The following is a 12,576-nucleotide window of genomic DNA, read 5'->3' on the forward strand; positions in this document are numbered from 1 at the left end:
TCCAGCAGGTGTTGGAAAGACTCCATCCTGCCGACTATGCCAATTAGCGTGGTCCAAACAGTAATGGAGTCTGACAACACATTATAAACCAAACTTTACTGAGGCAGTAAGAAAGATGAGCATCAATGCGCCCACACAGCGACTCACCCAATCACTGATGGCAAACACAGGATCGTAAGCGATGCCATGGCTCTGGCAGACTATCAGGGACACTTAACGTCCGGGTCATCTGACAGCAACAGCCAATCACACTATATCTTTATAAATGTATATAAATATCTTGTCCTAGTTTCAGCTGGGATAGAGTTAACTGTCTTCCTAGTAGCTGGTACGGTGCTATGTTTTGAGTTCAGTATGAGAAGAATGTTGATAACACTGATGTTTTCAGTTGTTGCTAAGTAGTGTTTAGTCTAAAGTCAAGGATTTTTCAGCTTCTCATGCCCAGCCAGCAAGAAGGCTGGAAGGGTACAAGAAGTTGGGAGGGGACACAGCCAGGGCAGCTGACCCAAAGTGGCTAAAGGGATATTCCATACCATGTGACATCACGTCTAGTACATAAACTGGGGGGAGTGGGATCGCCGCTCAGGGACTAACTCGGCGTTGATCAGTGAGCAATTGCATTATGCATCACTTGTATATTCTAATCCTTTTATTATTGCTATTGTGATTTTATTAGTGTTATCATCATCATTATTAGTTTCTTCTTTTCTGTTCTATTAAACCATTCTTATCTCAACCCACGAGTTTTACCTTTTTCCTTCCGATTCTCTCCCCCATCCCACTGGGTGGGGGGGAAGTGAGTGAGCGGCTGCATGGTGCTTAGTTGCTGGCTGGGGTTAAACCACGACAATGAGGATACATAAAAAATAGTGTATCTATGTATACATAAATAAAATTCATATATTATTTGTACACTCCTTTATATATATTTCTATATAAGTATATATTGTATACATTGTATATAAAAGTAAATATTTTTATATCTGAACATTTCCTGGTCCAAAGAAAGCAGGCAGTCAACCAGAGGGAGAACTGAGAACACGTAGGTATGACAGTGTCAAAACCAGCCCTCAGCCAATCATAAGCCAGTACGAAAACACATGGGGAGTGAGAGGGGGCTTCCTTTTCTGACATGCTTCTGTAAACAGAAAGGGGTGGCTGGTCCTACCAGCCAATCACAGGGCTGCCTGAGAACACGTGGGTATGACAAGCTCAAGAAATGGCTGTCAGCCAATCACACAGCAGTATGAAAACACATGGATTTTGATGTTTAACAAAATGGCAGCTCCCTGCCATAAAATGGCATCTGAAAATAAATAAATAAATAAATAGTGGCCTTCTGTGTATGTAGGGGGAAGGGACTTCCTGGTATGATGTACTGATGGGTAAACTAGAAGGGGCAACTGGTTCTGCCACCCAATTGCAACAGATCACGTGACCAGAAGAGGGGACGTGACCTCCAGGGCAAATGGTACACATGGTTGCTGGGGGGGGCTACCCGTTACTTCTTATCTTGGACAAAAGTTGTCCCTATACTACTAACTAGTCTTGAAAACTGGGACACTTTCATGTAAATCAGTACATCTGATCACTCAGGATATCTTTTAACTAACTCAGAACAGCAGCATATCAATATATGCAAATTAGAGAGCTTCAAAGATTGTGGATTTTTGCATTGCATAGAAATCCAAATTTCCCAGAAACTTAAATTGACTCAGTTCTATGTGTTTAGAAAAACATCCAAGAAGTCTGAACTATGCCTGCAGCCCCAGAAATTGCTCTGAATTGCTGCTGTGTTACTGTTGCAGTGAAACTTAGATTTATCAGTGCTGTTCTCAACATATCCAATGTGTCTGAGAAGTAGGGTTACCATTCACTGCATTTTCCTCCACACTATAATCCAGAAACTGGAAAGAGCTGTCTGCTGCCCAGTATAACATATGACCAGGATTCCAACAGTCTGCAAATTGCTCAAATCTAATATACTACAAGTTGGCTCACAAATGAAATTATCTTCCTAATAGCCTACTCACGTGAAATGCTTAGAACACATCCCACATCATGACAGCAGCCATGTTACTCTGAAGTTGTGAGTCCAAAAATGGCTTGGCAAGAGACAGCAATTCTACTGAGAGAGGAAGGCAAGTTAGGGCTACACATATAATGCGGGGGGGTGGGGGTGGGGGGTGTGTGATGTTACACCAGCAAACCAAAATGTTTTATCCATCTCCAACAAGCCTGGAATGGGCGAACCTAGCAAGTACACAAAATACATCATCTGTATTAAAAAAATAAATGAGAAAACACCATAATGCCATATCCAAATTATGTAAGAAGGTCCCCTTCCTTATCAACACATATACAAAAAAATCCATATGAATATCCACTTGGTTAGCAAGATTTGGGTCTTTAAACTTCACGGATCTTCAAGGACCTGCAGAAGGTAACTGCTGTACACTTTAAATTCTGTGAAGATCCACACTGACAGAGGTACATGGTGACAATGAACCCAGAACTGGAAGGACAGGAATTGTGACCCTCCTGTCTGAACTCCATGAATGGAAGAAATGGTGCCATTTCCTTACCCAGGAAATTTATTCCCACAGGGAGAAAAAACCAACAGCAACAGCAAGCAAACCAGACCCCAAACTAAGATACTGTAGAAAAATTATATTTAAAAGGATTAAAATAGAAAACATCACTTTGATAGAGATTTATATGTTTACTTTTGCATAATGCCTCGCTTTTGTACCCTCACCCCTCAGTGAATACGGTGGGTGCTGCTGGGGGGGAGGGGGGAAGAGGGGGAAGGGCCAGGCCGGCAAAGGCGGCCGTGCCCCACTTAGCTGCCGGCCTCGGCCCGGCTCCCTGCCTACAACCTGGTCAGGACTAGCCGCTTCACGAACAAAAGCTTTGGGCGAGATCTGTAACTGAGCGATATGCCGAGCATTACCCCGACAGAATCATTGCTATTTTTGCTGTTAGCCAGGCAACCCGTGGCTGAGAGGGAGAACCCGTGCCGGCCGCGGCCAGACTCCGGGGCCCGGCGCTCACCGCCCGCTGCCCGATTTCAGCTACCAGCTCCTTCCGAGACACCTCCCGGCCGGCCAGCCAGCCAGCCAGGGCCCCCAGGCCGTGCCAGGCAGTGAGACGAGACGTCGAAGCCCTCCGGACGAGGAGCCCTCACACCCCCCCGCCACAGACGTTTTTCTCTCAGTTCTTCAGTACCTATCTCAACACCGCATTGCGAGCTCGCAGTGGAGCCCTGTCTCCACCAGGGAGTGCCCCGGCTCTCTGCACAAGACGGAAGCAATAGCACAAGAAAAACGCACGCAACAGGGAAGATACGCGCAAGCGGTGGAGGAAACCGCCGCTACGACTCGACTCGCGCATGCGCGACGGGGTTGTTTTTCACAAAGCTGTTCGCAAAGTGAGCTGGTAGTGTGTGGGTAGCTGTCTTTGTGAGGAGATCGCAGCGCCGGGCGGCTGTCGTCTCCTCAGTAATTCCGATGAAGTGTTTGTAGGGGACACGCTGATCTTGTTGGCAGGCTCTTTGCGTGGCAGAGGCGTTGTTCAGTCTAAAGTGAAGATCGCATTTTGTATGAGACCTTGACTTTTTTTTTCTTACAGTATATTTTTATAGACTTTGTTATAAAATATGGTGCTGGGAAAGGTGAAGAGTTTGACGATAAGCTTTGACTGTCTCAATGACAGCAATATCCCTGTCTATTCTAGCGGGGACACAGTCTCAGGAAGGGTCACTTTAGAAGTTACTGGGGATATTAGAGTAAAATCTCTTAAAATTCATGCAAGAGGATGTGCAAAAGTACGTTGGACTGAATCTAGAAATGCTGGATCCAACACTGCCTATACACAAAATTACACTGAAGAAGTAGAGTATTTTAACCATAAGGACGTTCTACTCGGGAACGAAAGAGGTAAGCTTTTCACTTATTCATTCACTAAATGCAGACATTTTTCCAGAAAAAGGACATATCTTTGCATTGTCTTGGTTTATCCCTTTTTAATATGCAAGTCTCATGGAGTTCACTGTTTCTAAAGATGAGGAAATGCTGGCTATGTTCTTGGGTTTTATTTTCGATTATTTGAACGTTTACTTAACATTAAAACTGTGTTGAGGTGTATTTTCAAAGTACTTGCAAACAGGGCTTTCTTAAAATACCTGCCTTTTAACAGAGTCTTTTCGTAAGGATTTGCATTTTTTAATACATTTTTTTTTATATGCAGTGTCTTTTTTTTCTTAGTGTTATTAGTAGGATTTGTTTCTCTATGGGGAAAATAACTGTTAAATCAAAACCAGATATGCAGTAAATTACTTTCTTGATAGCATCCTATCGAATCACAAGTGTAATTAAAATATAACACTAGACTCTTTAATACATAATAGATACAGGTCTGACTTTCAGGCTGATATGCGATGATTTTTAAAGTTGGTTCATTGTTGGCAGATAAAAGATTCCCTGTGGCTTACTTTGACATACTATCACCACCCCACCTGTAATTTTCCATCTCTTCCTTTGTTCTAAACTAGTATACTTGTAAATTACTTTCATCTCTTTTATTCAACCTCTCTATGGGGGACCCAAATGTAAAAATCTGTATGAAAGGCCAAATAAGAGGTCATGGTTGTACAATCAGAGCATCACTTCTTAGTTGGGGAGTTCCGGAACCTGCATTCAATGAAAGCCTGGTCTGCTAAGTCCCTATAGAAATGGAAAGTGCCCTGCAAATTCCCTTATTTTGGGTATGGAAATGGCGTATTACATTGTGAGCAGGATTGTGGGTCTTAAGTTTGCTAATCTATTGTTCGCGTAGTTACGTTGTGAAAGTATAAGGGACTCTAAGCTTGTTTTTTTCTGAAGTTTCTAGCCTTTGTTAGAAGCGGTTCAATCCTGTTTGGGACCGGTCCTGGGAAGAAGGGAGGGAGTACTCCTCTCTGCAGATTGGTTGCACACGTCAGGTGGTGGCGATGACTTAATTTCTAGCACAATAAAACGTTAAAACTGATTACATAATTTGTGTCGGATGTTTTGGTGTGTTGTTTTGTGTTTGGTTTTGTTGTTTTGTTTTGGTGGTTTTTTTTAAATATGCAGCATACTTACTGCAGAGATCCTCTGCAGTAAAATGCAATTTTTAAAGTTCGGCTACAGATTGCATTGAGCCTTTTATTAAGCACTTCTGAAGTAAATACTGTAGCAGAGTGGAGTTGCTACTGATTTTAATTATGTCATCGTAATGCAAGCAAGCACGGGTCACTCATGAGGTGGCTTTGTAGCTCAAATGTTCTTTATACTGCCGCCTTAGAAATAATTCTCTCATGTGAAAGTTCGTTCACCTCTAGTTTGCAGATGACAGAAACGTGCAAACATGCACGAGTCGTTCATAGCAGGATGTATGCTTACAAGTAGGAGGGCGACCCCATGCTTCTAACTGTCTGCTTAAGCAGCAGCAATGACTTTGCATGTGGATTGTAGGTTCAAATGCTGACCCCCATAGTAGGTGCTTGGTTTTGGCTGGAAAGGGAACAAAAGGTGGCAGGGAAGGGACAGATCTGACACGTTCCGACACCAGAAGCGAGACAGGGTGCGCACCACTGTATGTGTGGCACGTAAAAACTTAAGCAGATGTCCCGGGACACCGCTGCCCCTCTCCCGGCTGCAGGGGCAGGACTGCGAACACTCGCCGCACGGAGTGGAGTTTAACTCAACACCTCGTACCCTAGCATAGTCTGGAAGGCCACTCCCTGTCCCCGCCTTGTCATTGGCCTGCTGGGGTTTGTTAGCCTGTTGCTAAGGCGATGCCAGCCGCTGATTATAGGGGGCTGGGACGTGGGGGAAGAGTGAGGCTGAGGGAGCAGGTTCCCTTGCCCACACTCTGGTGTGTGCTGGGGGCGGGGCGAACGGGCTCTGGCTACCCCGAGGTCAGCCCTGTGCGGGGTTGGGCGTGCTCCGGGCCCTGCTTCCCTGAGGAGTTAGCAGAGTACGCACGGGGTGGGGGCACTAGCTGTGAAGTGAGAAGTACAAGTTTACCTTGCTGGGAAACCGGGGGGTGGGGTGTTTCAATTCAGCAGTTACTGCTTTCTCCCATGCTGCCTGCCTTTCCTCCCATCCCCTGGTTATGGATCCGATCGCGGCCTTGGTAGGACGCTGGGGGCGCTGCGCTGCTAAGGGGGAGTGCTGTCACCCTGGTCACTTTTTGTTGGGAACAGGGTCTGCCTGGCAATGTCGGCCTTGATGGCTCAGAGGGCACACTGCCTTTCTTGGGAAAGTCCATCTCTGGGGACAGACAATAAGCATTCAAGCTCCTGCCACGCACATCCACTGGGCCATCAAGGGGCTGTGAGCAGGGGTGGCCATTGGGACATAGCCCTGCAGCCTCTCACATACCTCACTCGGTTGTCTTTCCCCTCCTGTGCCCCTGGCCAGCACTATCTGTAATCACGTTTCAGTAATGGTCAGCATGCGCTCCTGAGAGAAGTGCAGGACTGGGGTGTCACCTTGTGCATAGTGCAGGGCAGGCCGGGGCAAGCCAGCAGCATGGCCCTGTGGTATGAGGAGATGAGATGGTGAGGCATGGGTGGTGCCCCTCCCTCTCTCCTTACCTCTGTGGTAGTCATGGTGGGGCATAACGTATACTGTATGCATATGAGTAGCTGGAAGGGGATCTGCTTGTGCCCGTTTAGGCCAGTCCTCTCCTGCTCCAGCCTAGTCTGTGATTGACAGCTCGGTACTTGTTTACCACAGTTCTGCTGCTGCTGCTCAGGCTCAATGGGACTGCTGATCTGGCAGGAAGGAAGTGAAGAAGGGATGAAAAAACTCGTGTGCAAGGAAAATATTTAATTTTTCTAAACCAAACAAAAACCTCCAAGTGTTTTTTAGCAAAAAAACCATTATAGACATTGTTTTGCTCTTTCAGTGTATTGAAGATTGTTATTTCATGATGTTATGTGCTGAGGATACACTTGTATAGTGTTTTTATATTTTTGCATAGGTTTGTTTCAGCATTTCTGGTGCGCTAAAGAAATTAGAGCATCAGCATTTTTGTAGGACAATGGGAACTAAACAAACAAACAAAAAATCTTAAAATGTACCAACATTCCTTCATGGTGTTTCAGACTATTAACAATAGGTAGTGTCTTTTGCATAATCCCGCTATATGTGTTTTTATTACCCTGTGGTGGGTTGACCCTGGCTGGAGGCCAGGTGCCCACCAAAGCTGCTCTATCGCTCCCCCCCCCCCCGAGCTAGACAGGGGAGAGAAAATATAACAAAAGGCTTGTGGGTCGAGATAAGGACAGGGAGAGATCACTCAACCAATAACTGTCACGGGCAAAACAGACTCAGCTTGGGGAAAATTAACTTAATTTATTGCCAATCAAACCAGAGTAGGGTAATGAGAAATAAAACCAAATCTTAAAACACCTTCCCTTCCCCCACCCCTCCCTTCTTCCCAGGCACAGCTTCACTCCTGAATTCTCTACCTACCCCCCCCCCCCCCCAAGCGGCGCAGGGGGAACGGGGAATAGGGGTTACAGTCAGTTCATCACATGTTGTCTCTGCTGCTCCATCCTCTTCAGGGGCAAGGCTCCCCACACTCTTCCCCTGCTTCGGCATGGGGTCCCTCCCACAGGAGACAGTCCTCCACAAACTTCTCCAACGTGGGTCCTTCCCACAGGCTGCAGTTCTTTACGAACTGCTCCAGCATGGGGCCCTTCCACAGGGTGCAGTCCTTCAGGAGCACACTGCTCCAGTGTGGGTCCCCCACGGGGTTATAAGTCCTGCCAGCAAACCTGCTCCAATGTGGGCTCCTCTCTCCATGGGTCCGCAGGTCCCACCAGGAGCCTGCTCCAGCGTGGGCTTCCCACAGGGTCACAGCCTCCTTTGGGTATCCACCTGCTCCAGCGTGGGGTCCTCCATGGGCTGCAGGTGGATATCTGCTCCACTGTGGACCTCCATGGGCTGCAGGGGGACAACCTGCCTCACCATGGTCTTCACTACGGGCTGCAGGGGAATCTCTGCTCTGGCGCCTGGAACACCTCCTCCCCTTCCTTCTTATAGAATCATAGAACCGTTTAGGTTGGTGAAGACCTTTAAGATCGAGTCCAACCGTCAACCCAACACCACCATGCCCACTAAACCATCTCCTGAAGCGCCTCATCTACGTGTTTTTTGAACACCTCCAGGGATGGTGGCACCACCACTTCCCTGGGCAGCCTGTTCCAATGCCTGACAATGCCTTCACTGGCCTTGGTGTCTGCAGGGTTGTTTCTCTTACATGTTCTCACTCCTCTCTCCGGCTGCAGTTTCTGTGCCGCAGCAACTCTTTTTTTTTCCCTTCTTAAATATGTTATCCCAGAGGCACTACCACTGTCGCTGATTGGCTTGGCCTTGGCCAGCGGTGGGTCCATCTTGGAGTCAGCTGGCATTGGCTCCATCGGACATAGGGGAAGCTTCTAGCAGTTTCTCACAGAAGCCACCCCTGTAACCCCCTCCTCCTGCTATCAAAACCTTGCCACACAAACCCAATACGTACCCCAACCCTTTTGTATATGAGATGCTCAATTGTTTTGTCTAAATAACTTTCTATTTTGATGGAATCAGTGTTTTTCTGGTTTCATGGTAATTATATCAGAACAAACCACAAATCCGTTGGAGCATTTAAAGCAATACAAGGAATCATGACTATAAACCAAGGTCAGCTTTCTTGTTGAAATTAGGAAATGTTTGCATCTGCTATCCAAGCAAAATCGAGCTAAACTTTGAATTTTTGATACGTTAGCTCTAAACAACATTAATTGGACAGCTTGCTGCCTTTCGTGCCCCTGAATTTGTTTGGTACTTTCTAGGTGGTGCTTGTGCACTTTTTTTTTTTAAAAATCAATTTTTGGACACTTGCTAGGCAGGAGATAGAAGGAAGCTGAATTACTAAATTTAATCTATTAATCTAGCAGACTTAATACTAAGATCACTTTAATAGTATTAGAGAGCTCTATTTCATTTGAAGTTTTAACTAGAAATCATATTGGAAAACATAGTTTCCATTACAGATCTTTCAGGCAGACCTTGAAATGGCAGTAGTTACAACTATGTCAGTACTTGGAATCAAGATCATAAATTAAAACAAGTTAACTTCTGCTTTTATGTAAGGTGAATCTTGGAATCTCGCCTAACCTTAAAAATTCTGCAGCCATACATCTAGCAGTTAATACAAATGGGCTGGAGAGACTTGTTTCTGGGATGCTGTGTTCTTAGTATTGTAAAGAATGTATAAATCCCTCTTATTCTGGAAAAGAAACCTATATAATATATTATGCTGTGTAAAATGTTCACAGGTGGAATAGCATATTGGGTTTTTCCCTCCTAGATGATGACAATTCTGAAGAAGGCCTTCACACCATTCATTCAGGAAGACATGAATATGCATTCAGCTTTGAGCTTCCACAGATGTAAGTACTTACATGCGGTACACAGCTTGTGTGAGAGAAGGCTAAGATACATACCTGCTTAAGAAAAATTCTTGTGGGTGGAGAGGAAACCTTTTCCGTGGTAGTAGGAGTTGTGCTCAGACATGCAATAGAGGACATAATCTCATTAAACTGAAGAGGTTGCTTTTAAACTGGTTAAGAGTTTTTCACAAAACAGGAGCTCATTGTTGCCCAGTTGGTTACTCTCTGTTTTGACTGAGGTCTGTTGACTCATTATGTCTTTGTAGTATTTTACCCCTTCACAGGAGAAGGGAGGGGAATTTGTGTCATTTGAGTCCTGCAGAGTGGCTGAGGTATCTTCTAAATGAAACAAGATTTTACTGGAGCCATGCAGGCCATCAGAACTAGTGATAAGATAACAGCTTAACTGTTCGGGCTCAGTCTGAAACAGATGTGGCAAGCTTAACCATATTTGAACAAAATAAGAGAATTTTTTTCTAGTTTAAATAGGATATATGTACTCGGGCTAACCTTTATGCAAAAAGCCAGGATGGAAATAAGCAAATGGATGGGTGGATGAAGCAAGAAACATTCCCATACCTAATCCCACTTGTCTCAGAAAGCAAAGGTGAAGCAAGAGTGATAGCAGAAGTCTTAAGATAAATTCACACACACACACACACACACAAAATGTTTGAGGTGTCTAATGTATACATTGTGAAGGGAAGATTTATAGGTAGAGGAGTTACCAACGTGGAAATTAGCTAAAACACAAGTTGCAGGAAAATGAAATATAAAGGAACAGAGAGGGTCTGGAAATAGATGAAAGAAGGGAGGCAGGAGGAGCCTTTTACTGTAAAAGCCAAGCGCTGAAGTCATTAAGGTTAAAAAAAAAAAAGTTGGCAGAATATTAGACTAATACCTAATATTAAAGCTAATAAACCATCTGCTTATTAGAGGGGCTGGCTTTAGCAGAACCTGTAGATAATAAATGCTTTTACGGATCAGTTTCAGTGAATAGCACAGGGCTTTACAGTAGATATTATTGGAACACTGAAGAAGACCCATATATATGGAGACATTTAGAAGTCAGTTTAAGGTTCAGGTGAAAATCTCATCTATAAGAAGTGATAAGGATGATACCGATATTCCCTTGAGTTGGAAGGGATGTTCAAGTGGTGTTCCCCAGGGCTCAGTATGGGGGCCAGTTCTCTTTAATATCTTTATCAATGATCTGGACGAGGGGATCGAGTGCACCCTCAGCAAGTTTGCAGATGACACCAAGTTGGGAGGGAGGGTTGATCTGCTCGAGGGTAGAAAGGCTCTACAGAGGGATCTGGACAGGCTGGATCGATGGGCCAAGGCCAATTGTATGAGGTTCAACAAGGCCAAGTGCCGGGTCCTGCACTTGGGTCACAACAACCCCATGCAATGCTACAGGCTTGGGGAAGAGTGGCTGGAAAGCTGCCCAGCAGAAAAGGACCTGGAGGTGTTGGTTGACAGCCAGCTGAATATGAGCCAGCAGTGTGCCCAGGTGGCCAAGAAGGCCAATGGCATCCTGGCTTGTATCAGGAATAGTGTGGCCAGCAGGACTAGGGAAGTGATCGTCCCCCTGTACTCGGCACTGGTGAGACTGCACCTCGAGTACTGTGTTCAGTTTTGGGCCCCTCACTACAGGAAAGACATTGAGTTGCTGGAGCGTGTCCAGAGAAGGGCAACCAAGTTGGTGAAGGGCCTGGAGCGCAAGTCTTATGAGGAGCAGCTGAGGGAACTGGGGTTGTTTAGTCTGGAGAAAAGGAGGCTGAGGGGAGACCTTGACGCTCTCTATGACTATCTGAAAGGAGGTTGTAGTGAGGTGGGTGTTGGTCTCTTCTATCAAGTAACAAGTGATAGGATGAGAGGAAGTGGTCTCAAGTTGTGCCAGGGGAGGTTTAGATTGGATATTAAGAAAAATTTCCTTACTGAAAGGGTTGTCAGGCATTGGAAGAGGCTGCCCAGGGAAGTGGTTGAGTTACCATCCCTGGAGGTATTCAAAAAGCGAGTAGATGGGGTACTTCAGGACATGGTTTAGTGGGCATGGTTGATGGTTGGACTCGATGATCTTGAAGGTCTTTTCCAACCAAAATGATTCTATGATTCTATGAAATATGAAAGAGAAAAACATTATGTGTGAATATGGAATATTATGTTTGAGATTAAATAGATGACCAGTAAAATAGCACAAGCATTGATTAAAACACTGAAGTTCTTTTCAAGTGACTTGGAATAACTATGAAGCCATCTTTGATAATACTGAAAAAATGAAAGCTGGTAATAAAAGGCCTGAAGAACACTAGTTTGACACTGCCTCCTTACTGTTTCTTGCTATTTTGTATCCATAGAATATTTCTAAAATTTATTTAAAACAAAACCAATGTGGTGGGTTGACCTTGGCTGGCTGCCAGCCCTCCATGCAGTTGCTCTCTCACTCCCCCTCATCAACAGGACAGGGAGAGAAAATAAGATGGACAAGCTTGGAGGTTGAGATAAAGGCAGTTTAATAAGAAAAACAAAAGCCGTGCATGGAAGCAAAGCAAAAATAAGAATTAATTCACTACTTCCCATCAGTAGGCAGATGTCTAGCCACTTCCTGGAAAGCAGGGTCTCAGTATGTGTAGTGGTTGCTTGAGAAGACAAACACCATAACCATGAATGTCTGTATCATCCCTGTCATCTCTTCCCTCCCTCCCCAGCTTTTATTGCTGGGCATATGGTATGGAATATCCCTTTGGTCAGTTTGAGTCAGCTGTCCTGGCTGTGTCCCCTCCTAACCTCTTGCCCACACTCAGCCTATTGGCCTTTGGGAATGGGGTGTTGGAGAGACAGCCTTGATGCTGTGCAAGCACTGTTCAGCAATAGCTAGAACGTTGGTGTGTTATCAACACTGTTCTAGCCACAAATGCAAAGCACAGCACTATATGGGCTGTTATGAGGAAAGTTAACTCCATCCCAGCCAGACCCAGTACAACCAAATACAAAGCAATAGTGAAAAAAACAAGACCCTGACTGGCCTTACTGATTTTGCCTTAAAGGATACTGGGGCAGGATGAAACATTGAAGACTGATTAGAAAATCCTTTCATTTGCATTATT

General features: G+C 45.1%; 1 protein-coding gene across 4 annotated transcripts in view; it reads left to right on the forward strand.

Moving 5' to 3' along the window:
* The first annotated feature begins 3,404 nt into the window (after window positions 1-3,404).
* The window catches only part of LOC138683478 (arrestin domain-containing protein 3-like), a 43,274-nt gene continuing 34,102 nt past the window's right edge, over window positions 3,405-12,576 (forward strand). For 2 of the 4 annotated variants that reach the window (XM_069775344.1, XM_069775345.1), the window contains exons 1-2: window positions 3,405-3,938; window positions 9,385-9,466. In XM_069775344.1, the coding sequence (XP_069631445.1) occupies window positions 3,659-3,938; window positions 9,385-9,466 (362 nt within the window). In that variant the 5' untranslated portion in view covers window positions 3,405-3,658. The remainder of the gene's footprint in view (window positions 3,939-9,384; window positions 9,467-12,576) is intronic. The other 2 variants (XR_011322998.1, XM_069775347.1) reach the window with 1 other exon arrangement.

The sequence above is a fragment of the Haliaeetus albicilla genome, chromosome W, assembly GCF_947461875.1.
Source record: "Haliaeetus albicilla chromosome W, bHalAlb1.1, whole genome shotgun sequence".
NCBI classification, from domain to species: domain Eukaryota; kingdom Metazoa; phylum Chordata; class Aves; order Accipitriformes; family Accipitridae; genus Haliaeetus; species Haliaeetus albicilla.